The 24,325-nt window shown below is 41.5% G+C and overlaps 1 protein-coding gene across 16 annotated transcripts in view; it reads left to right on the top strand.

Moving 5' to 3' along the window:
* Positions 1-24,325, top strand: part of EPHA5 (EPH receptor A5) — a 201,098-nt gene that overhangs the window by 12,413 nt on the left and 164,360 nt on the right. For all 16 annotated transcript variants that reach the window (XM_049815034.1, XM_049815033.1, XM_049815029.1 and 13 more), the window contains exon 2: positions 3,972-4,036. In XM_049815034.1, coding sequence (XP_049670991.1) covers positions 3,972-4,036 — 65 coding nt within the window. The remainder of the gene's footprint in view (positions 1-3,971; positions 4,037-24,325) is intronic.

Genomic DNA, 24,325 nt, shown 5'->3' with positions numbered 1-24,325 from the left:
CTATACAGGAGGCTGGTGCTAGACCTCTTGAAGTATGGAAGCCTTAAGCCCATAGTTGGAGGTTTTCCTGAGTTAACCTTCTTCAGTGACCTGAGTGTTTGGGTTAGTTGGTTATTAGACAGCCATGGCCAAATGCATACTGATGATCATCACAGGTTGGATGGGGAGGAACTGGTTCTGCTGCTCTAGAGAAGACCTCTGGTCTCTTTCTCTGCCTTGCTGTGGATTGAACCAAAGACAATTTCAGGGTTGTTTTTATTCAGGTGCAAAAAAGCTTCACCTCTTCCCAAGTAGCCACACGGCGAGTTATGGAAGCATCTGTTTGGGATGGTGGCAGCCCTTCTATAAAGTCTCTGCTAAAATGGTTTCCTCTGTGTTACAGGTACCTGGTTTACTTGCTGTTTGCCCACTGTTTCTTCCCCAACCTGACCAATCTGCATTTTTTTGATGAAAACCATTTTGGCAAAAATAATGTTCCTGCCAGGCTGGAAGGTGATGGGAAGAGAGGTGGTGCTGAGTATGGACTTGCGTAGTGGGACTGTGTGCTGGTGGCCCCTCCGGCAGTATGGGATGGGAAGGCTGCCTTAGAGAGTGTCCCAAAAGTGCTGGTAGCACTGTCACCCTGCATGGGGAGCTCTTGCAGCTGGGCCATTGGAGGAGTCACCCCCTTGGACAGGGGATGCTGGGGCTCTGGCCTGGTTCAAGGCTGAACTGGGGTGGGGTTGGGACCTGGCAATGATGCAAATAAGGGACAGATGTAGTAGAAGGGGTAGGGTGCTGATGGGGAGGATGCAGATACCTTGGTGTTTATACCAGAATCTTGGGGATTCTCAAAGCAAAACATTTTGGTCTTTGCAGTCAATTTAGAATAACTACTGGCTAAGTATAGTCCTCAGAGCAGATCAGTGTAATGCAGAATTTTAGAAGACAGACTGTTAAAGCAGTCCTGGGTAGAAGCTCATGGGGCAGCCAGGGGCTCTGCTGTGCCTTAGCAGCCCCTCAGAGTTGTCTGAGCTGTGCTGGGAGCCACCCCAGTCTCCAGAGCAGCCCAGGCACAGCCGGAGCTTAAAGTCACTTGTTGCTTTTTGTGTTCCTGACATGTGAATTTTGGGTTACAGTGTGGTGCCTGTCAAAAAGTGTATCCTGTCCTCTGCTATATATTTTGCTCTATACAGAATTCTACTGAAATAAGGGAGGAATTGAGTCTTTTCTAATTGGAGGTTTAGTATTCAGCTCCACTGGCTGACTCACCGGTAGGAAAATTCCCTCTGACTTGAGTTAGAGTTGAATGGATTGTATTATCTTTTCATATGCAGAAAATTATTTTGAAATTGAAGTTAATAACAGCAATTTAAAAATTGTCATTGATAGAAAGATAATACAATATTTAGTTGTATCATGTTCTTTTTATGATCTGATGTTTGAAGAAAAGCACTTTTTCTGCTTTTTTCCTTAATTAGCATGTCATGAAGAAGTTTGTGGCATCAAATACACCATCTAATTACATTCATTAGTAGCATCTCCAGGACAAGTTTTAATTAAGTTGTACAATGTAGATCAATACTTGTTTTGCATCCATTGCAACTTACGACAGGAATATACTGTTCTGCACAGTTTAATTACAGTGATTGTAATAAAAGGAATTTGAGTAAACCTGCCATTTTGGCAACCACACTCCTGTCTCTTGCTTTTTAAAATAGTATACAGTTATACTATGGGACATGTTATTTATATGTGTCCTATTTTGAAGAATACTTTGAGATTAATCTTTTTATCCCATTAAAAAGAAAATGCAGTGTGGTTCAGGAGCACTTGGGTACTAGTGCTTGACTTCAGCTGGAGCAGGAGAAACTAATGAGCTTTTTACCTGAAGACTTCAGGAGGAGAAAGACTGGCCATCACTGTGTTGATGATAGCAATACTTTATTTTGCTTGGACTATGGGGTGGAAAGCCGCCTAATTGTATGTTTACTTACTGTTAATATAGTTCAGCCTGGTCTCTGAGTATTGCTTCCACCAAATGTCCTGTAGTTCGGAAGCATTGCCAGCTCCCAACTGTTTTCTGTTTTGGCAGGAGAAAGCAATCCAGGCATGAAAACCCTGAGCTACCACATGTTTTTGCTCAACATCATGGAAAATATACTTGACCAGGCAGAACGTCTATATGCCTTATGACAGTGTCCTGCATTAATATTTGCATAAATTGTGAAAATGGACAGACAAATCTTTTTAAGATAAGTGTTTGGTGCCAGAGCTGAGAACTGATTTTTTTTTTTCCTACCTCAGCATTGTATTTTTGTATTTTGGGCTGCTTTTGTGTACAAGGGATTACAGTAGTCAGCCTTCAGTACAGTACAATGATTAAGACCAAACTGACTCAGAGAACTTTGTTTTTTCAAACTAAATATGTTGTTTAATCTTCATTTGTTTTTTAAATACTCCTTAACATTTTAAAGGAGCATGCCTTTTAGTTTAGTATACTTCTGGGTTTTCTTACTATGTCTCTGTAAATAGTGTAATCCTGATATCTCGGGTACTCACTTGGCAGCATTTTTAATTTTGAATGCGGTGCCTTGCAGTGGGGTGTCCTGGGCTGGTGCAAGGGTCTGTATGCCCCGTAGGTGTTTGTACTGGTATGTTTGGCTGTGCAGAGACAGCAAATCAGCCTGATACACAGGTACTGGGGGTGAGGGTTATGATACTCACATCCTTTATGCTTGTGCATGCAACCTGTTTGTTCCTCTTCCCTAGCAGTCTTTAAGTATCTGCATGGTTGCATTTCTAAAGGAGTGACTGCAAAGCCTCCTCCCGCTGTTTCAAGCTTGTTCTTGGGCTAGATCATCATGGGCTGGAAAGTCTTCAAAGTCCAATTGTGAAAACTTTCAGTGGGGTTTTAAAGAGCACATAGGGTGGAGATGAGAAATTGAAGACCCAGTGAAATCGCTTTCTTTTCAGGAAGGCCATGAGTACAGAAAGTGAGGTATTACGCAGACAAATATACTGTGAGAAGTGAGTGTTGTAATACAAAGTGAAGGAAGTGTGCTATTAAAGTGGAAGAAAGTTCCTCCTATGTTGAGATTTTGGATGACAGCTGTTGATTCAGAGACAACGTTTTAACTTGGAGATTTAAAGCCCTGGGTACAGGAGGTAAAAGCTCAGCATCAGAAGCTCCTATTTTTCTTAGCTGAGTTACGTGTGTGTGGATTTAATTACTTCACACTTTTTACTCAGTATTTCAGGTAATATGAGGGGAAAAAAATTTATAAGCTTGGGAATGTTTTTTTGCTGTTTAATGGAGATTGATTGCTTATGGGACTTAACAAAGATACTCCGAATTAATGGGGGGGAGAAGATCCCTTGAATCTCTTACAATGAAGTTGTCAAAGACTTGGGGAAAAACATGGGAGAGAGAAAAAAATTGATTCCTGATAACAGTAATACTGTAATACATCCACATAAAATACTTTAAAAATTGAATTCATAATAATCAGGAAACTCTGCATGTTGTTTCTTGTTTTAATTTTGTCTTCAATGCCTGATTATGCTACAAACATATGCCACCTTAGAAGAGATGTGTGTATAAACATGTATAGATGTTTGTGAGTGTATGTGTATACCTATATACTGTCAGTCTTGCACACTGTGTTTATGTGTATATGTACTATTATTTATTCCCCCCAAAAGACCAGACTCTAAGAATGTGAAGGATCTGGATCTTACAGAAGCTTAGTGTATTTGCAACTTGGTTTCAGTTGAAGATCTCAAAGGAATAAAGTTCTGCATGCGTAGAATTATTTCAATGTATGACCTCATTGTTAGAGGAGTTTATTGCATTGTTGTTCTGCTTTACAAAAATCCAACTTTCTTGGTTATTTATAAATAGCCTGCTTACCATAGCCACCCAAACCTTGAAATATTTACTGAAGTTTGAAATCCATCCATTTTAACAGGTTTTTTTCTCTTATTTTCAGTGAATTTACTGGACTCACGCACAGTAATGGGGGATCTAGGATGGATAGCCTACCCAAAAAATGGGGTAAGTCTCTGTTGTTGTTTGCTTTCTCTCTCTCAAATTATACTAATCGTTTCCATTCGGAAAGTAGACTACTGGGTTTAAAAACTCCCTGGAGTGATTTGTTGGCAATGGAAGGGAAAAAAAATAAATAAAACAACAAGCTGTGACTGGAAAAATGGAGCTGTGTGGCTAGGGGATTGATTTATTTATGCAGTAGAGCCAGCCACAAGTATAAAAAAAAACAAAAAAACCATGAGTCAGCCTCCTGACTCCTCCCCTCACCAAGAAAATCCATGATGTTATTTAACTTTTTTAAAAATTATAAATTTCTGCTCTTCTTGTGTTGTACATTTACTGCAAAGGCACAATTTTCTGAAAGTTTTCTTCTGAAACACAGGGTCTGGGACACTGCTGCGAGCTTTAGATGAACAGGGTTGTTCAGAAAGACTTCTCAGGCACATGATAAAATTCTGGGAGCTGATAACACTGGAACAGGAGCTGAGTTTTATGTACCTTGAAGAACCTCTGTCCCTTACCATTACCTATACTGAGAACTGAAAGAACCTGGCCTCCTAATTTGATACCTGAAATAAGTGCTGAAGTTTAAAGCCATTACTACCCTCCAGTGTGTCTGCTTGGCTTGACTGCATCGTGTGAGCAGTCATTGCTGTGACTTTAGGTCTTTGGTTTGGCTGGGGCATCCTCGACGCTGTACTGTAGCAGAGCTTTGGTACAGTCTCAAAAGGTTGACTTCTGCACAGTGCTGAGTATTCCTGTCAATTCCCGGGAGCCATGAGCACCGTGTGAGTTGAGAAAGCATCCCAAGACAAATGCTGTGCGGCTGAGCTCTCCAACAGGGCAGCTCTCAAGAATGTGTTATTCCAGAGTTTTAGTCACCAGCTGAAATGGGCTGCAGAATTGTCTTGGATGCCAGTTGGATTGTCATAAAAATTGTGGCAATGTTTATATAAGACACAGCCAACCCTGCATATATATATGTTACACAGTGAATTAAAATCTGGCTTTCTGTATATTCTGCGTGGATGAAAGGTTGTAGAAATGGCAGCCTCACTCAGACAAGCTGCATGTTTGCAGGCGCTGGTTATGGCAGGGATGTAAAAGCTACCCAGGGAGCTGAGTTTATCCTCAACTCAGTTCAAGATCTAATCTTGTGGTCAGAGTCTATAGCATATTTTTTTATCTACTGATTTAAAGCCAAGAACTAAACTTGTTCCCCTTGCATGTGTGGGCATCAGAATAACCAGTGCCAGATGTGCTGGCAGAGGATTGTGTTGGTGCTGTGGCACACCATAAAGATCCCGATGTCCACGTCTTACTTTTTGGACACGCTTGGTATTTTTCCTATGGTATAAAGCACCGTTGTTGTATATCCCAATGTCCTTACAGGAATATCAGTAGGAAAATAACTAGGCCTGAGGAGTTCAAAAGACTTCTGAGTCTGTGTAGATGAGTAAATGAAAAGCTAAATATCCTATGCATAAGCCTCAGTTGTGTCTTTTCATTATTTAGAGACACCTTTCTATATTTACAAGCTCAGTTTCCAAACAGCACCTGGAAGTGCATTCATGAATGCCAAATTAATGGTTACTGACTCAATAGGGAGAATTTTTTTCCTTAAATTAACTTCCACAAATAAAGTGAATCAGGCAGTTGGTTTTTGAATTTCTAGAAATCTCCTCTTAATCTTCTTTGTTTTCATGGGACATCATAAAAATTCAGGAGGTTAGTCCAATTGTCTCTTTTTTGCCCTAATATATTTGCAGTATTTTACAAGTACTGAAAAAAGTCTTTCCAGATTTACTTCTCTAACTCCCTTACCTGCTCTGCAATCAGCTATGCTGCAGTCATAGTCTGTTTGCTTAATTTTTTTTTAAAAAAACCCATCTACCTCGTATAAATATTTTAAGTAACTCTCACTTTAGGATTTGAATTTGGAAAAGGAGGGAGCTTTAATTGAGATCAGAGATATGCAAGCATTTTTTGAGGTATTTTTATACAAATTTGTTATGTCAGAATGTCCTCTTAGGGAAAATTTTGGAAGGTCCATGTATCTGTCTGCACAGTGCCCCATCAAGGAAAGGAGCAGAAATGGGATAATGTGTCACACTTCGCAACACTACAGTGTGTAGATACAGACCACGTGCTGAAGTAAGCTTTTTGATGCATGGTATTTTATTATTGCTATTGACAGTATCTTGTAGAGTCTAGTCACTTTTCAAGTACATGGTAGCAATTTCAATGGTGATAAAGTTCCAACTGAAGATACGTTAGCTTTTGAAGCAGCCTTCAGCTCTTTTAGTGTTGCTGCTTCTCCACTTGATTTTTGTTAGGAATCTTAAAGAAATGTACTATTTTTCCTAGAACCACATCTGCTACAAGTAGGAGATTGCACCAGGAGCACAGCTGCTGTTAAAGAAAGCAAGTGTTTAGTCTTTGTAGTTGTATGGGAGTGCTTGGGAGAAGTTATCTGTGTATCACAAAGGCTCAAGCTGGTAGGTTTTGAAAACAGATTTCTACATTTATTGAAAAACCCCACTACCGCCACCAAAAAACCAAAACCCAACACAAAAGCCCCACCAAAACAATGGGGCTAAGAGGTCCAGTCAAGCCAAATAAGCTTGCTTTTGGCAGATTATTTGTAGGTATCATCATCTAAATTTTTGTTACAGCTATGTGCCATGGTAGTTTTTGTGTATTAAAGCTTTAAAACATTCCATGCTCCAGGGAGGTCTAGCTGCCCTCATTTAGTCTGTTGTTCACCTCATTTTTGCTGAACACAATAGGAAAATGTGATTTAACTTGGGAAATGAAAGCAGCGGTGTATGGGAAGGAGACTGACCCTCCAGTCTGGAGACAGATTAAGCTTAGAGGTAGACCTGTTTCATGGCTGTAATTCCAAATAAAGCACCGCAGCTGCTTTAGTTCCCACAAGATCAGACCTTGGTCTACTGCTAAACAGTGTGCACCAGCTCATCTTGTGAGTAATGGGTTTTAAGGGAAGGCAGAGGAGCGCTTTAGCCAAGGGTTGCCTCTGCAGAGCTTTGTCTAGCTAGGTCCTTATTTGGTACAGGTTTTGGTAGTGTCCAGTTTCCTTGCAGCCTGGCCAGCCTTCATTTCCCCCATGCACATAGAAGGTAAGAAAAATACCCCCTCCTCCTTCGTGTGGAGTATTGAGGGATCAGGGGAAATGAAATGATGTGAGTGAAGTAGGCTGTGGCCAAGCAGGGGTTGAAACAACGTCTCCTGGTGTGAAGAACTGGCTGTTTGCAGGAGAAGGTGCTTTCTTCTTTCTGCTGCTTTGCTCTGAAGGATTAATGAATCGTGGTAGTGTGGCTTCCTGGCTGCCCCATGAGGCCTTTCCTGGCTGTGTGGGTTCAGCAGCTTGCAGCAGTAGGCTCTTAAACCTGCAGTTATATCTGTTGGAGCGTGAGGAAAGTCCTTGTGAGGTCTGCGTGGCCATGGAGCTCAGAAAATGGACTCTTTCCCTGCCAGTGGAGTGTTGTCAGCATGGAAGTGCTGCCCCTTTTGCAGCTCAAGTTGGGAATTGATCATGTTATTACATGCCAAAGGGACAATTTGGACTTGGCTTTGCAGCTCATGTAAGTTTACTTTAACCTGAAGGAGGTCATTGGAATTATCAGAGGCTGTATCAGAAAAGTCTGGTCCCTCTTGTGTGGTAGGAAGCCCTCCAAGCACATCAACAAAACCAGTCGGGTTTTCTTACTGAAGCCTATACTTGTACAGCAGGTCTGCAAAGTCTTTTACCTCCTGACTGATTCCTGGGGTGCTTCTTAGGATTACCCAAACTGGGCACATCAGAGGTTTACGTGTGCATTATATATGGATGGGACACCAACAAGCTCTGACCTACAGAAACTGCCTGCACTTGCCTGTGCTAAACATACTTGTTTATCATGTGGAAGCTCACAGAAGTAGGAACAATGGCAAGTGCTGTGAGAGAAATAGCCGGGTCAGGTCAGGCAGTGTTTGTAGGCTATATTGCCTCCTCTCCTCCCTTACTTTGGCAGGACACTCTGCCTGATGCGTTTCGACTCCCTGCAAGACTCCCTGCAAAGCTGTACCGGGGGAGAAGCTAGGAGAAGTCCCCTGTAAACCTTTGCTGTTCAGTCTTATTTGGTCTGGCCAAATAAAAACACAGCCACTTCTAACACTATCCAGATAATTGCAAAAGTTGCTGATTAAAATAAATGCTTTATTTTAGCTGGCTTGATTTATTCAGCGATTATGTCTGATTTTTGTTTCAGTGGCTAAAATAGCACTGATTTACTTGTTTCAGACTCTCCCTCCTTTCAGGGTTTATTTTAAAACTTATTTCTTTACAGCTTAAAAGTACTCTTTTTCTGTCCAAATCAGAGCATCGTACACCTGCTTTGCTTTTGTGTAACAATCCTCTTCCATCCCCTCCACCTCCTGTTCATTTCCCTGACCTTCCTCTAGCACAGAACAGGAAAGCCTCTGTGGTCCTTGGGGTATTGGCTGTGTGCTGTGGCTTGTTGCGCAGCTCCATGTGCTGGAAATTTTTTTAGGCTCAGACAGGAAAATAAACATGTACTAAGGAACCTGGTCTTGTGGAGATGTTCATAATACTTTATTCATTGCAGAGAAGGAGAGAGCTAGATGACTTCTTGCATGTGAACAGCAAGAGGGAAGGCAATTACCCCTGCTTTTGGTGGTTAGTAAGGCCAGATACTGAAAGTCGGGGGGGTAAATTCAGCCAGATTGATTCTGCAAGTTGCTTCTCATTTATGTAGGACATTGGTGGGTTTGATTTTTTTTTTTTTAATTTTTTTCTTTTGCGAGCAGCATTTCTGGCTCATTCTTTTGAGGACAGGTACCCTAAGGTGCCTCTTTGAAGTTAAAAATAACAGTGGTTTAGATTACTCAGCGTGCTTCATTCATGTTGCTCTCTGTTGATCTTAGTTCAGATAGAGATTTTTATACAGGAATCCTAGATTGGAAGCAGTGTTTGTCCTCGGGGATAGAAATAAAATAAAGGGGAAGGGATAGGGGGTAGTGAAAGAAGGAGGAGGATTCTTGGCACCATTGAGCTGTGTCATGTAACTATGATTATAATTGGCATTTTTGGGGCAGGACTTTTGGCAGCCTGTGTTGAGGTGTTTTTTCCTTTTTTTTTTTCCTTCCTGCAAATGCTGCTGCTCAGCTGTGACCGGTGTAGAAGAGGAATCAGGGGGATATGCTGATGTGATTTAACCCCAGTTGGCAACCAAGCACCACATAGCTGCTTGCTTGCTCCCCCTCAGCAGGATGGGGAAGAGAATCAGAAGGGTAAAAGTGAGAAAACTCGTGGGCTGAGATAAAGACAGTTTAATAGGTAAAGCAAAAGCCATGTGTGCAAGCAAAGCAAAACAAGGAATTCATTCACTACTTCCCATCAGCAGGCAGGTGTTCAGCCATCTCCAGGAAAGCAGGGCTCCATCACATGTAACAGTTACGTGAAAACACCATCACTCCAAATGTCCCCCCTTCCTTTTTCTTCCCCCAGCTTTATCTGCTGAGCATGACATCATATGGTCTGGGATATCCCTGTGGTCAGTTGGGATCAGCTGTCCCAGCTGTGTCCCCTCCCAAATTCTTGTGCCTTCCGAGCCTCCTCTCTGGTGGGGTGGGGTGGGGTGAGAAGGAGAAAAAGCCTTGACTCTGTGTAAGCACTGCTCAGCAGGAATAAAAACATCCCTGTATTACCAACTTTTCAGCACAAATCCAAAACATAGCCCCATACCAGCTGCTATGAAGAAAATTAACTCTATCCCAGCCAAACTCAGCACATTCTCCACCCCTTATTCCATACCATTTACATCATGCTCGGGTCCCACACTCTCCAATACATCCTCATTACCCTTCACTCCCCTTTCCATCCTTGAATATAATACACAGATACACAGATATCATTCCCTTAGTCTATGGACCACCCATGTAAAACGTCCATAAAATGCCCAGAGATGTCCACAGAGTTCATTTAGTCCATGAGTTTGGGCTCCGTCTCTTATGGTGGTCACTCAGGACAGGAGAGGTTGTGTGTTACATGGAGTTATTGGGCACCAAAGCCAGCTCAGGTCAGGTCACTGCTGCACTTGCACTGCTTCTTGTAAAGGTTTTTGTCCGTTGGCTCAGGTGGTTCCTACTATAGTAATTCCTATAACATGCAACTCAAATCCTGCATTACAGAAGTTCAAAGGTATTTCCATTACAATCTCCATTCTTGGTTGCTTTGGGCCAGACCATAGGGTTTAACATTGCAATGAACTCCTCCCCTTGCCCCTGCTCTGGCTTGGACTTACCCATAGACTGCAGTCCCTTAGGGGAGTACCTGTTCCAAGTGGACCCTTATCCATGAGCCACAGTCTCTTCAGGGGTATACCTGCTGCAGCATGGACCTATCCACAGACACAGATGCTTCGAGGTGTACCTTCTCCAGTGTGGACTTATCCTTGGGCCACAGTCCCTTCAGAGGTATACCTGCTGTGACACAGAAGCACAGCCGCAGATGCTTCGAGATGTACCTGCTCTGGTGTGGACTTATTCACAGCCGCAGACACTTTGGGGTGGCCTGCTCCTGCGTGGACTCATCCACAGGTCACAGTCCCTTCGATTCGAGTTCACACTGGAGTTCCAGCCTGTCCAGTGCAACAGCACAGAAGCAGCAGCAGTGCCCTGGCCATCTGCCAGCCCAGGTGCATCACCATTGCTGTTATCAAAATGTTCCCAGGCACAAAAGAGTGAAATGATAAGCAGTACAGCAAGCAGTGAAAGCAAAAAAGCAGCCACTAAGAAGCACTAGACTCTAATATACAGCGAAGCAAGCAAGCCCCATGCTTGCAAGCACAGAGGCCTGTCAATTAAAAGCTAAACAGCACTAACAGCTATAGGCTTGATGTAGCACATTCCAATCAAATCTGTCCTTATTTTAAACCCTTCCAGCCCCATGTTGGGTGCAAAAAAGGAGTGTTGTGGTTTAGGCCCAGCTGGCAACCAAGCATCACACAGCTGCATGCTCACTCCCCCTCGATGGGATGGGTGAGAGAATCGGAAGGGTAGAAGTGAGAAAACCTGTGGGTTGAGATAAAGACCATTTAACAGGTAAAGAAAACAAGGAATTCATTCACCACTTCCCACTCCCAGGCAGGTGTTCAGCCATCTCCAGGAGAGTGGGGCTCCATCATGTGTAACATAGCACCATACAAGCTACTATGAAGAAAATTAACTCTGTCTCAGCCAAAACCAGCACATACGCTAACATGGCAATAATGCAATTCACACTGCAGCAGGGACCATATTGGAAATAAGTAACGCCTGAGTAGGTGAAAAAAATATATTAACGACACCCTAAAAACCTGCAATTTGGCTGCTTTGTTTACATGTACATGCTTTTCTGCATGCACAGGTTTGTAAGAAACATAATGCACATCGAAGTATTTAAAGTTAACTGAGCAATCCAAACTAAAGCAGTACTTAAAATTTTCTGTTATGTACAGAATTAAGGTATTTTACATGAGTAATTTGTGGGATGAAGTTGAGGTCAATAGAGTTGAAATATATGGGGTATTTTGTTTTCCACTAGGATTCCTTAAGGTAAAGTACAGTATCTATGTATATGTAAACTTCTGCTCCCTGTGACCTTCCCCCTGATTCTTCTTGTGCTTACGTGGTCATTTTTTTGCTTGTATCCTATGGAGCCATGATGATGTGTTTTCTTTTGGTTATGCTGCCTGTTTTAGTGTGCCAGACTGACTCATGCTTGTATTGTATAGCATAAGAATAACAAAAGAGCTTGAGCTTTGGGTCTGAAAAGACACCAGAAGTTAATAATGCAGTTGTGCAGGACCCTTGTGGTAATTGAACTAAACTGTGTTTTAAAGCAGTGCTGAGTTCATGTTTCAAACTCTGAAAGCCCCGGAGTGAGATTGAGGATGCTGGAGTTAATGGGAGTAGGGGCACTGCCATGAGAGCTGAATTTGGCCAGCTGACTACTGTTCAAATTGGTGGATTTCCCTGGTGAGTTGTTGGCCTTGCTAGTGCTTGTAGAGCTGCATTTGTTTCACAGAGCTTAACCTAAAGAGATCAGCTCTGCAATGGAGAGATGCATCTTGTGTGGAAAGGCTGATGGAGTTGGGTGTAGCATAGAGTATTGGACTGACCTACAACCACTTTGAGGGATGCAGAGAAGAAAGGAGTAACCTCTTGTGCAGGTTTGCAATGGGTATGACAAGGAAACCAGGATTTGTTTTAGCTAAGCTGATTCAGGCTAAATTTGCTGGAAGTACGTACTTTCTACTGGTGCACCTTTGGGGCAGATGTGGGGTTTCTTTCACAGGAGGCGTCTGACAGCAGGTGAGACCATAATCTCTGTTACTCTGGACAAGCAGAGTTCATCTCTTCTGGAGGAACAAACCAGGTGATCACTTTTGGCCTTTTCCAGTCCTACATCTGAAGCCCTCCTGTCTAAAAGCTTATCCTGACTCTGTCTAGGGTGAGATCTGTTTTTGTTTCTCTGAGCTTTCCTTTTTTTTTTATCTTGCCCTGCTTAAAAACCACATTACCGTTACTCATTCAACACCCTGTATTTAAGATCCACTCCTTTGATACTTGCAACATATTAGCTATGGTACGTAGCTGTTTTTAAACCAGAGTACCTCATAGCAGTTCTGCCTTACCATTTTATTCATGTCCTTTCTCATATCTTCTTTCTTATCTGAAGTTAAATCTTCTCACTCCATTTGAGAATGCTCTTAAACTTCTTGTCCTGGACTCTCAGCTAGCTGCCCTTTGGTTTGTATGCTGTTGACATCAATCAAGCCTTTATTTGGGAGCAGCATCTGGCGAGGTGTAGGTCTTATTAAAGGACATCTAAAATGTCTAGAATACTCTAACGTACTGTAAAATAAATTAATACTAGTAAGATTAAGAATAAAGCAATTCTTTATCTCTGCTAGAACTGTATTGCTGGAATAATACATTACTATCCTGGTCTTGAAAATATACCACAGAAAAAATCAAGGCTGATCCCTCAGTGTATCGTTTCGTAAATACAGTTGTCAGCATTAGGTTCCTCCTCACAAGCTCATTGGGCAAACAATAATCTCCTTTCATACTAAAAAGTCTTATTTTTTCTCTACTGTCTAGCAATTACGTTTGGGGATAAAAGAGCTTTGAAGAGCTTTATCTTCTAAAGCCATTGTTTTCTCTGTTATTTTTGTGCTAGTTTCAGAAATATTAGTATCCAACAGTTAGTGACCATACAATTAAAATGTATAAATGTAGTGCTGCTATGGAGAATCAAAAACTTTGCAGAATAAAATATTACCATTACAGAATGCATATGCAACAGCCTAGGGTTTATAAAACATGCATTAGGATTTTATAGCTTATGTTGATGGATTTTTTGTGGTATATTACTACTTCATATGCTAAATATATGTACCAGTGCGTTACTTATAACTTAATTGCATAATCCTTTTATAAGACTTAAAATGTGATGGCTTTGCTCTTGCCCCATTTGACAGCATATATTTTTATTCAGGCTAATGGCTTTTTTGGGTAACTAAATTCAAGAATGCAGTCCTGTTTGGTTTTCTTTTCATGTTACTCATTCAGGAAAGCCAACTCAAAAAACATGAAATAAAATGAATGCTAACTTCATAACGTAAACACATGGTAGGTTTGTCTAGAAGGAGAAAATTTTAAATGCAGAATTCCTGAAAATAGCATTAAGATGGAAGCTGCTATTTTGTCTTTGTGACCAGTGGTTGCCTCGTGTATTGCACAGTGAATAAAGACAGTAAAAATTAGAGGCCTTTTTTGAAGACCCATCACCTAGCTTAAAACCAGTAAGGAGAGCTTTTTGATTGACTGCTGTTTTACTGCAAAGCCCTGATATGTGGCTATTCAAGAAATAGTTCAGCAGCTGAACATCTCATCCATTTTTTCAGGTTGTTAATGGGAATGGTCCAGGATTTTCAGAGACTGAAAATGGTGGTATCACGTTCTCTGTTTGCTTGTCCTGGTCACAAAACCGGGGGGGGGGGGGGTTCAGTTGCTGAAATCTTCATGCACATATGAAAGGGGAAGGTGGGACTGGGTTTTTGGATATTGAAACTAAACACCAGTATTTTAGTTGGAAGCTGGTTTTGCCTCAAAATATTTTGGGTTAATATTCTTAATTTATCTTAAGATGTCTTCATTTTGGGAGGAAAAAGCATGCTGAGCGATGTGATTTAGTGTGTTTGACTAAAGCAGGCAGTAATTATGAGGTCTGTTGCTTTTAATATTGGAAATACTGTGGCAAAACAGATTGGAGATTAAGTACCAGGAGTACAAATGGATGCATATACATCCTTTTGGGGGTTGTGTGTTAACTCTTCTCCAAAGAGAAGTGGTAGCTTCTCTCGCCAACTTTTAGACTCTTCCCAACATGAATGATGAAGCACTGTTGAAGGGAGCGTGGGTGACACCTGCCTATCAGTCATCTCTGCGTTACCACTGTGACATTGTATGCTGCCAAGCCCCTGTGATCGATTGTACCCCATGGGCTGAACAGTGAGTATAAAAGAATTGCAGAACGTGATTTAGCTACTGCTTCCCCTGTCTGGTCAGAGGGGTTGGGGGGAAAAAACCACCCAAAAACCTTGAAAAAAAGAAGGAAGAAAAAAACCCAAACCCTGCAGTCCTGTGAAGAGTTGTGAGCATTTAGGGGAGAGAGCAATTGGTTTTTTCCAAGTGTAATGGGAGATTACTGTTCCTTATTTCTATTTCAAAATGGTTTACTGAGAACACATCAGTGATGTAGTAGTGATTTAGTTAGGAGTGAATGACACTTGCATGTTAGTTTGATCCTTACCTACCACTGTATGATCTTAGTAAGGAATAATCCGTGGACAAGTTGCCAGATAGCTGCAGGGGAGCTAGGATCAGGCCCTGGGTTTAGTAGGAAGCAAGTGCCCCCAGTCCCCCAAGAAGAGTGGGAGCTGTGCATCAGCATGTTGATGGAGGAGGAGGACAAGGAGTTACCTGCTGAGCTGGGCACCTGTGGGGCAGCTTCCAGGAAAAAGGTGGTGATGGTGACAAATAGAGATTGCTGATGGCTTTTTAAAAACTGTATCTGTCAGACCAGGCTGAAACACCCCCAGCACAGCCCTTGATTTGCCTCCTTTTGCTGCTTTCCAAGAAGGAAATTATTAGATACCTGGGTTTTGCCAAAATGCTCTGGTAAGTATTTAACTGATGTATTCTTGCGTATTTCTCTTTTGTGTTCATTACTCCAGCAAGTACCATGCCAGTGCTTTGATTATATTAAATTCTTGATTTAACAAAATGAACAGTAGAAAAAAATAAAATGATTCTATTTTAAGCAGATGTGTTTAAATTGTTAGAAAAATTACCCGTTCCTAAAGCCTGGTTTCACTTTAAGAAATCTTACTGATTTGGGTGTATATGAACTACCTGCATATTGAAACACAGAAGATGGTATCCTGTAGATCTGTTACTGTGCTGAAATAAGATAAACCAGCAGCTTGTAAAGATGTGTGCTTTCTGTAGATAATTACCCTCCTTGGGATGCTTTCTTGCAGTATCAAAGACGAGAACTTTTGGCTCTGAAGCGGGGGAAGGACTGAACATTTATGTTGCAAAAATTCTCATTTGACTTCAGCAAAAATTTTTTGGGGCAAGTGACCTGGCCCTTTGTCTTCAAAGGTCTTCCTATAACAGCAATGATTCTTCCTGTAATATTGACAGTCCGTAATGCCGTACAAAAGATGCAGTTGGCAGAAGAAGGTAGTAGCGCTGAGTATTTCTTAACATGATTTGAGATGGTGTACGCCGTTAATCCATTTGCAGTTCTGTTCCAGTTGCAAGGAAGAGCTGCAGGCTTGGTGTTAACTCTTGTTCAAGTCAGCCCCTGCCCTGACTTCCCTTTGGCTCTGAGCTAGGCCAAGAACTGGTGAGTGCAGGCAGGGTGGGAGAGGAGGTGATGACAGGATTTTGTAATTTAAGTATCTACTTCTTGAAAGTGATCTTTCAGAATTAATTGATCTTTCCGGTGTTTGAGTTTCTCTGTGATGCAGATGTGCTGCTTGTAGGGAGCAGTCCTGCTGAGATGATATCCCGAAGACCAGCATAAACCAAGCAGGGTGGGAAAATTGTCTTGTTTCTGAAAAGGAGGACTCAGACTTGCTATTTTTTCCTCCAGCTGATTAGGAAAACTTAACACCATCTGCCTGTGCTGGCAGCCTTTTTCATTGGGACCTCAATTTTTTTTCTGGGGAGGGAGAGGGGTTTATCTTTGCATATTCAGCCTGCAAACTCCAGTTACAGCACTGATGTTGTGATTCTCCTGGTTTCCTGCTGGAGCCTGGAGGTCATTCTTGAAGTTTGTTACTTGAAGTTGAGGGCTATCAAAATAACTTCTGCTCTGTACAATGTCTGCTTGGCGTTGCTTGCTGCTGGTTCAGTCAACAGTAAAGGACAGCAAAATTGTGGCCTTTGGTCTTCTATTCAGAAACTTTGGGGGTGTTTTTAGCTTTATTTTCTTCAGAAATTGGGAAGATTCACACTTGAGAGTTTTGCCTTGGTTTCAAACCTCCAAACTGTTTGACTGGGCAGCTGTTGGAGCTCCTTGCAGGACATAATTTTAAGCGCTGTTACAAATTGTAGGGCATGCACTGACTGTTTTAGTTGATTGCAATGCAAATGTATAGTAAGCCCATAAATTGTATCCAGTGTTGTGATTACAAATCATTACAATAATGCGAGATTATTCAGTTTGTCACAAATCCTTCTAGACTACACAATTAAAGTCATAACCACAAGTATAATCCTGTGAGATAAAGTCACTTCATTACACAATCTCCTTCTGGTTTACTGTTTGCTTTATTTTGATGCCAGATCGAATAATGAATGTTCCTCTGTAGTTAACTTCAATGACAGCATATATGCTTTTTGTGTCTCTGCTAATTCTGGAGTTTATTTTACATCCTTAAAAATATGGATATTGATTAATACAATAGTTGGGCAAAGCCCTGATGATTTCAGTTCTAGTGCTGGGAAAAATCAACCTAAAAATGATGAAGTTCTAGAAAAGAATTCCTAGTTATGTCAGTCACTATAGATGTCTTGTCAGACGATCAGAAAATAAATGAGTTGTGGTCATTGATACGTGATGTTAGGTGATGGGGTAGGTGACTACAAGCAGATTGGTGCCTCCCTGCAAAAGCAGTGGCCGCAGTCACTCTGCTGCAGAATTACAGTGAAGCAGAGTACAGCTGCTGAACAGGAATGAAATGAATATTCACTTGGAAACAGATTTCAGACCAAGTCAAGTCTTTTTTGCACTGTTTCAGAGATCCATCTCCAATCTTGTGCGGTACTTGTCTTTTCCTGATGTTGGATGTCATGATGCTTCCAGTGTGAAGGAAACTGCAGTGGGCTAAGGAGCAACTTGTGCCTATTGGCCAGAGCCTGATGACTCAGTGTGTCGGAGTAATTCTGATAAATACCCAGACTGAGATAATCAAAACCTGTCAGGGGATTTGGTTGTTGTCCTACTTATTAATTTTAATGATAATTGAATATCTGTGCCAATTACGCAGGCTGTAAGCTCAGCTTCCCAAGCCCTGTATATTCAATTTCAAAATGCTGCTTATTCAGAGTCTGGTATATTTAACTCAGAGGGGTGGTCTTGATGCGGACAGGCAGTACAGATAGGCAGGAGCTACTGTGTCCTTTGGAGTCACAGTAACTAAGTCTGGCAGAGCCTGTTTCTCAGAGCTGTGTAAGTTTATTGAGCTGGCAAATGTCTTTAGCCCCCAGGGGATTTGGTTATGATGCTGCCTGTATAATGTTTGTAAAAGGCTTTTGCTGTGAAGGTGGTGGAGAGAAAGTGGGGAATCTTAAGCAGCCCTTGCTCGGTGTTTGCAGAGCTGTTTTGTTGGATGCCACTAGCCCAGGTAAACCTTTTGGACTCCTCTCTTCCCTGACCCTTTTAAGCATAGTGTTACTCCTGAGGTTTTCTGCTTGCAGGGTTAGCTCCTCCAGTGCTAACCCGGGGTGTTTTCCCCCAGCACCTCTTTGCAGAGGCTGACCTTGCCGAAGCTGGATGTGCAGAAGTCCCTGTGCATCTCTCCAGGTGTTCCTGAGGGTCTTTGGCAGAAGCCAGAATCTGTGTTGAGAATTTTTGTATGAGAGAGGCATTTCCCAGACGAATTCTCTGGTGCATCTGTTCCTGCTGAAAGAGCACATAAGTGTCCCCATTGATCAAGGATAAAGCAAGTAACTGAGACCCAAAATGGGTGCTGGTGCTGTAGGTATCCTGTGTTTTCTTGAACTGGGCATGAGCTGAAGTTAGAAATCTTGATTGTTGCCTTTAAAAAACAGAGTGTCCCCTTCCTCTTTTTGTAACCTTTGTTTTGTCTGTTCAAAAATAAAGCAGCAAAGGGAGAAAATAGGGTGAAAACAATTTTTTCACGCACAATGCTGTGACGAAAGCTATTACTTGGCAAATTTCCTTTCTTCTCTGCTCTGCACAGTTTTAAGTCTGAGAACTGAACTAGTTTTCTCTCATATTACAGTAAATATGTAAGTAATCAAAATGATATTAAGAAAGAAAGTTGGGCAACTCCCTGCTGTTCAAATATGTTAATTGCAAATCATTGACATTCTAGACATGCTGTTTCTTACTGAGTTATAGTTTCCTTGCTGGTAGAGTAAAACAATCAATTGAAAAAAAAGCACAATATATTAGTATTCGCTAGTTCTTGTTATTTAAAAATAGGAGCAGATTTGTGAATGTGTGAGCTAAAGGTAATGGTGTTGTAGCTTCATAGGATTTAAGACCACTGGGTCTGTTAACATTATGCAGTTGAATCTCCTGTGGTGTGTACAGTGTAGAAACTTGTTCAGTGTTCCTTGCAGCAGGTCTGTAACCTTGGTTTGACCTACAGTGCATCTTCTGGAGAGGGATTTCTTTTTTGTTTTAGTCTTCCTCATATGGTGAGTCCACCATATCCCTTTGTAGCTTGTGCCGACAGCAAGCTGTCCTTGTTATAAAGCAAACTAATCTTTCTAGCTTGAATTGGTCAAACTTCAGTTCTCAGTCAATGGGTCTTGCTATGCCTCTTCTTGCTAATTCTACAGGTATGTACTAGTCATCGCCCTTCCTCCTCCCCACACCCCATTTCAGGCAAGTAGATGCCACAAGCCAGTTAGCCACATCCCAGCCTTCTCTTCAAGTTTTTTACAGATTTTTATACTGTAAAATAGGTTTTTGATCTCTCAAGTAGCTGTCAACTCTTCTGAGATCTTTACAATTTGTCCTAGCTGACGTGTTGCCATTTGCAATGAAAGTGGCTTTCTGGAAGTGGTCTTAGTAAAGTGTTGCATTATTTTTATTTTTTTTTTTTTGCTCTGTGAGGCAAATGGATCACAAGGAGAAGAAAAATCATCCTTGTGATGGAAGCCAGGTAGGAGTTAAGGGGGAATCTTAGTGGCTGCTCAGCTGAATGCTGTGGCAGGGAGGAGTTGGGGTACAGGGCCAGATGTATCCATGACCTGAAACTGTGTCCTAGACCTGTGCTGAAGCCTCTCCCATCAGTTAACCTGGGCACTTGGTTGTTTGGTAAGGGGAGTCCATGGGAGATGGACGTACTACCACATGAGTGCATCATGTACATAATTTCTGGTGGGAAGACAGGTTCCTGTTAGAGGAAGATAGCACCCTGCAGCCTCCTAGAGCCCTAGGAAAGGTAGGATTCAGTCCTAGCTCAGCACCAGCTTTAGTGCAAGTAAAGGCTTCAAGCCTGCAAAGCCAAACACCTTGCAGCAGCTCAGGACTCTGCATCCCCGAGCAGAGGAGACTGAACTGAAATCACCTGTGTGCTCGGATGGCCCATCTCTGACTGCTTCAGTGCACGCAAATATGACAATTCCCCTTTTGGGTGTATGAGTGGTAGAGTTCTTTGGGTCTGGTCCTATGTCACTCGCACCCAAGGTGAGGGGAAGCTGTGGAAATGCAACAACAGGTTTTTGTGTCCTTCCCCTAAATGGCTTATTCCTTTACTTAGTGTGAAGTTTCTTTCATTGCTTACTGTTTTAAATTTCTTTGTGCACAATAATTTATGGATGAGAGCACACGTTATGAGAACGCTTTATGGACTGTGCACTGTGGGGGCAACTTTTCAATGTCAGAGTGCCATTTCTTCAGATGTCTAACTTTCAGTGGGTATGTGTTTTGGTAAGAAGAATGATGTCAATTAACCATGTAACCTGCAGAAGTGCTGTTTCCTATGCTAATTAGTTCTTCCTCTGAGAATTGTACTTTTAATTTATTTTTTAAAGTGCATTTGTTCAGCCTTTTCCTTTCAAACTTCAACACTTTGTGAAACACACATCCAGTTTCACTGAAAGAGTCTGAAGCTGAAGAGACAAAGTTTGAAAGGGGATTGATTTCATGGTCTAACTGCTAAATAATGATGAAACTGGGTTTGTAATTTCATGTATGTGTGAAGTGGTCAATCCATCCATTCATTTTGTAGAGTGAGCGTAAGGCCTAGAAGAGGGTTGGATAAATAATCATCTGTAGTTTCTGTGCTGAGCAGTGCCTTCTGGGGACTCCTGAAGATTATTTAGAACTTTTTTTAGCGCAAGTTCAGGCTACAGATGAGGATTATCTTGCCTAGCAGTAAAACGCTGTTGCTGCATTTCAGCTGTTATGTCCATAAGCTGCACAATACTGCGAGAAGCTTGCATTCAGTGATGGGCCTGCTGTGAAAGTGTCTTTTCCATATGCAAGTCCAAGGGAGGTCCTTGCTTGTGGTTTTCTGACGGGCCCTGGGCTGGTAGGGGACAAGAAGCACTGAAAGGAAACACTGAAGGCTGGAGCTGTGCGCTACAGCAGATCGGAGTGTTTGGGGTGGCCGAACCCAACGGGTCCGCCGCTACCTGGGATGGACAGGCTGTGGCTCTGTGCACTTCTCTTCATTGCCCAGCTTAACCTGAGTCTTGGACTGCTGGAGGAAGGGTTGGTTGATGGCAATCTCTTTCCTCTTAAAAGAAACATAGCCCCTTCCCATGTCTGTATTTTTAGCTACTCCTTCTACTCTACAGCTTCAGCTTCTAACCCACTGTTAATTCCAGTGTACCCTGGATGGAAAATAACAGCAGTATGAGCTTGTAGCTTAACTGAGCAGGCAAAGACCTAACAATAGACCAACTACTGCATTTTTTTGTTTCAAATTTTTGTGATAGTTTTTCCTCTGAGGAACTGTATGTCCTCAGCATTTCAGTGTTCTTCCCCTCTGTGCCTCAGGGACTTGGGCGTGGAACAGACCCTTGTTGTAACCTGGTGAGAGGAACATAAATGAACCTTTAATACCTATATATTCAGTCTCTACTCCCACTTGGCATAGGCCTGTTGGTGCTAGCTTTAAGGCACTTTGCTTTGGTGATGGATACACGTGGCTCACCATGGGCTAGGCTGCCTGAGCAGATCTTTTCTTCTGAAACTTCTTCAGATCTCCCTTGAAGGTTTCAAATGATGGAGGTTAGACTCCTGTGCAAGTTCTCCCTATGGTTGATTACGCTCCCTGCCCTCCCCCTGCCCCTTACAATAACAAAGTTATCTTACCTTCTCTTCAAAAGTGTTTAATTTCAATTCCTGGAACTTTTGTTGGTGACATGAAAAGCAATCTAATAACAGAAATTTTCTCCTCATGTAGGTGTTGTAGTATTACTGTCAAGGTAACACATATTTACCTAACCAAGAGGTAAACTAATTTGAAATTTTTCAGTTTCTTCTGAAAACTTAAGCAGCTTTCATAGACTTTGCATTATCACAGCTGGTTGCTGAAGCAGCATTTATTTTTGCACTGCAGACATCTCAGCTCAGTATTTAGCACATGATTGTATTTGCTTTCCTAGCTGTGGCATGTTGATATTCCATTGGTTCTTCAGTGGTTGTCAGAAGCCACAAGAGAGTGTGGAGTAGCAGGAGGTTGCAGGTGAGGAAAAATAGCTGATGAAGTATGAAACCTCTCCAGAAATGTATCTTTTCTGAGATGGTTAGGATATAGTACATCAATCACAAATAAGCAGCACATCTGTGTTTCTTCAATTCCAGATTTAAAGAAACATCGAGGTCCAGGTTGCATCTCTGTCTGACAGATTCACATCCTTGTAATTCTGGTGCCATATTTAAATAGCAACATAAGCCTGATGCAGTGGGAATTAAATCCCATAGAATAAAAAGTAACTAAAAGTTTCATTGTGTTGTGGAATAAGTGTAACAAGCATCCACATGTATAATTTATTACCTATAGTGGGTAAGTACTTAACAATAGTCATAAACTCATTCTGTTCATTCATTTTTAGATCTTAGCATACTGATTCAGACCTTAACTGAAAGTGAATATACAATCAATGTGAGGCTTTTTATGCTGGTTTAATAATGTAGGCCTGCTGAGGATCTTTAATTAAATAATTATTCTTTGTTCAATCAGGATAGATTGCTTCACTATAGGGAATGCAGGCAAGCACATGCAAAATCCGCCCCGAACTGATCACGTTTTATCTGCTTACTGTAATCCTGTGTAAGTGATAGTCTGTCGCATAAAGCAGTGAGAGCAACCCAAAAACCAGGAAAAAATTGTAGTCAGACATTAAAAATGTAATGCCTAATTCTAAGGTGATCAAAGAAAAGTATGCTAAGATGCAATTTGGTGGTGCTGTGAACAAAGTTACAGCTGTCTGACAAATGGGAAAAGTGGATTTTCTACAGGGTTCAGCTTCAACAGCTTGCTTTGGTTTTGGTGACAGTTGTAAGGTGCTCAGCATGTAGGGAATCAGAAAATCTGGGTTTCGGTTTTCTTACTGGTAACCTCATGTATTCAAGAGGTGGCAAATGGAGCTGTTAGGAGGAGGTGCAATAAACTGCATGGTGTATGTGCCTGCTGTGCACGCCAGTTCCCATAAGAGGGTCTGCACAGGCAGAGCAGCCTTCTCGTTTCTTCTGTCTGAGGGTATTGGAAATGCAAAAAATATGTTTGGCGTGGGGGCTGCTGCTCGTAGCATTGCACAAGGCTGGTTTCACATGGCCCCTGCTGCCGCGGCGTGTCATTAATGCAGCTCACAGCGGCTGGACTGAGAGGACTTCAGTGTTTATTAGGGGAATATAATCATTTAAGCCTGAATAAGCTTCAAAGCTCTAATGTGGCTGTTTGGCCAACAGAAATGAGATGTAAATTTGTGCTGAATAGCCACTGATTACAGAAAGATGATTAATGCAAGATTTAAAATTGATTTATGGGTGCAGTTGTCAAGGCCTAAGTCATGAATGTAATATTATCTCTATGAAAAGCTTTGGGTAGATGAGAGATCAGGGAGCAGGGGCAAAACAGTGCATTTGCTGGAGGATCTGATAAGGTGTATGGGCTGTCTATAATCTAGTCAAATTTGGTGTATGCCAGAGAGGTTAGGCTTTGCTAACGCAGCACATTGATAATTGTATCACTTTAACTGAAATATTAGAAAAGCAAGAAGTTTAACCTGTTTTATTTTCATTAAATGTACTTTTTGATCAAGTATTTTTTCTTTCTTACTGGAAACTCTTGAAAAATGTTTCCTTGCTTCCACGAAATTATAGATAGTCGGTGACAATGATAAAGATTAGAGATTTAGAATATTTTTTGCAAATTTTCACGGTTGTGTGTATTAAATAAGCCAGATGCTTTGTTTTATTCCAATTGTAGTAAACAGAAGCCCAAGTAAATTTTGATTTATTTAAATATTAGAACAACGTTAAAATAACAAGGAAATCTTCCTTTCTTGCTGCCTTTGAAAATTGTTCTGTGAACCTCTTGGTATCGTCAGATGTTGAGTAATGTGAGCAGTATCCCAAAAGCTTTGAAAATCCAAGCGTTTGGTTGTAAACCTAGAATGTATGTCATACTGTGAGTCCTTCTGAAAATCTGGCTCTGTCAGTCTTCCAGTGTTAAACCATGTGGTGTCAACGCTGTTTGTTATGGCATTTGTTAAATTGTTCTGCAATGAGTGTTACATTAAGCAGTGAAAAATGATTTAATGGTATTGTGTTTCTTCATTGCCTCTTTCATGCTCATCTCCATTGTCTTACCCTCAATTGCTGGACTGTGGTTTGAAATGGATGTTTTAATCCAGATGCACAGAGAATTTCAAAGCTTAAAAAAAAAAAAAAAAAAAAGGAGGAGAGGAGTTGGGTTTGCAAATAACGCATTGCTTTGTTCT

This window comes from Accipiter gentilis, chromosome 12 (genome assembly GCF_929443795.1).
Source record: "Accipiter gentilis chromosome 12, bAccGen1.1, whole genome shotgun sequence".
Lineage (NCBI taxonomy): Eukaryota > Metazoa > Chordata > Aves > Accipitriformes > Accipitridae > Astur > Astur gentilis.
The sequence above is the reverse complement of the archived record's forward strand: the minus strand, read 5'-3'. Positions and strand labels throughout refer to the sequence as shown.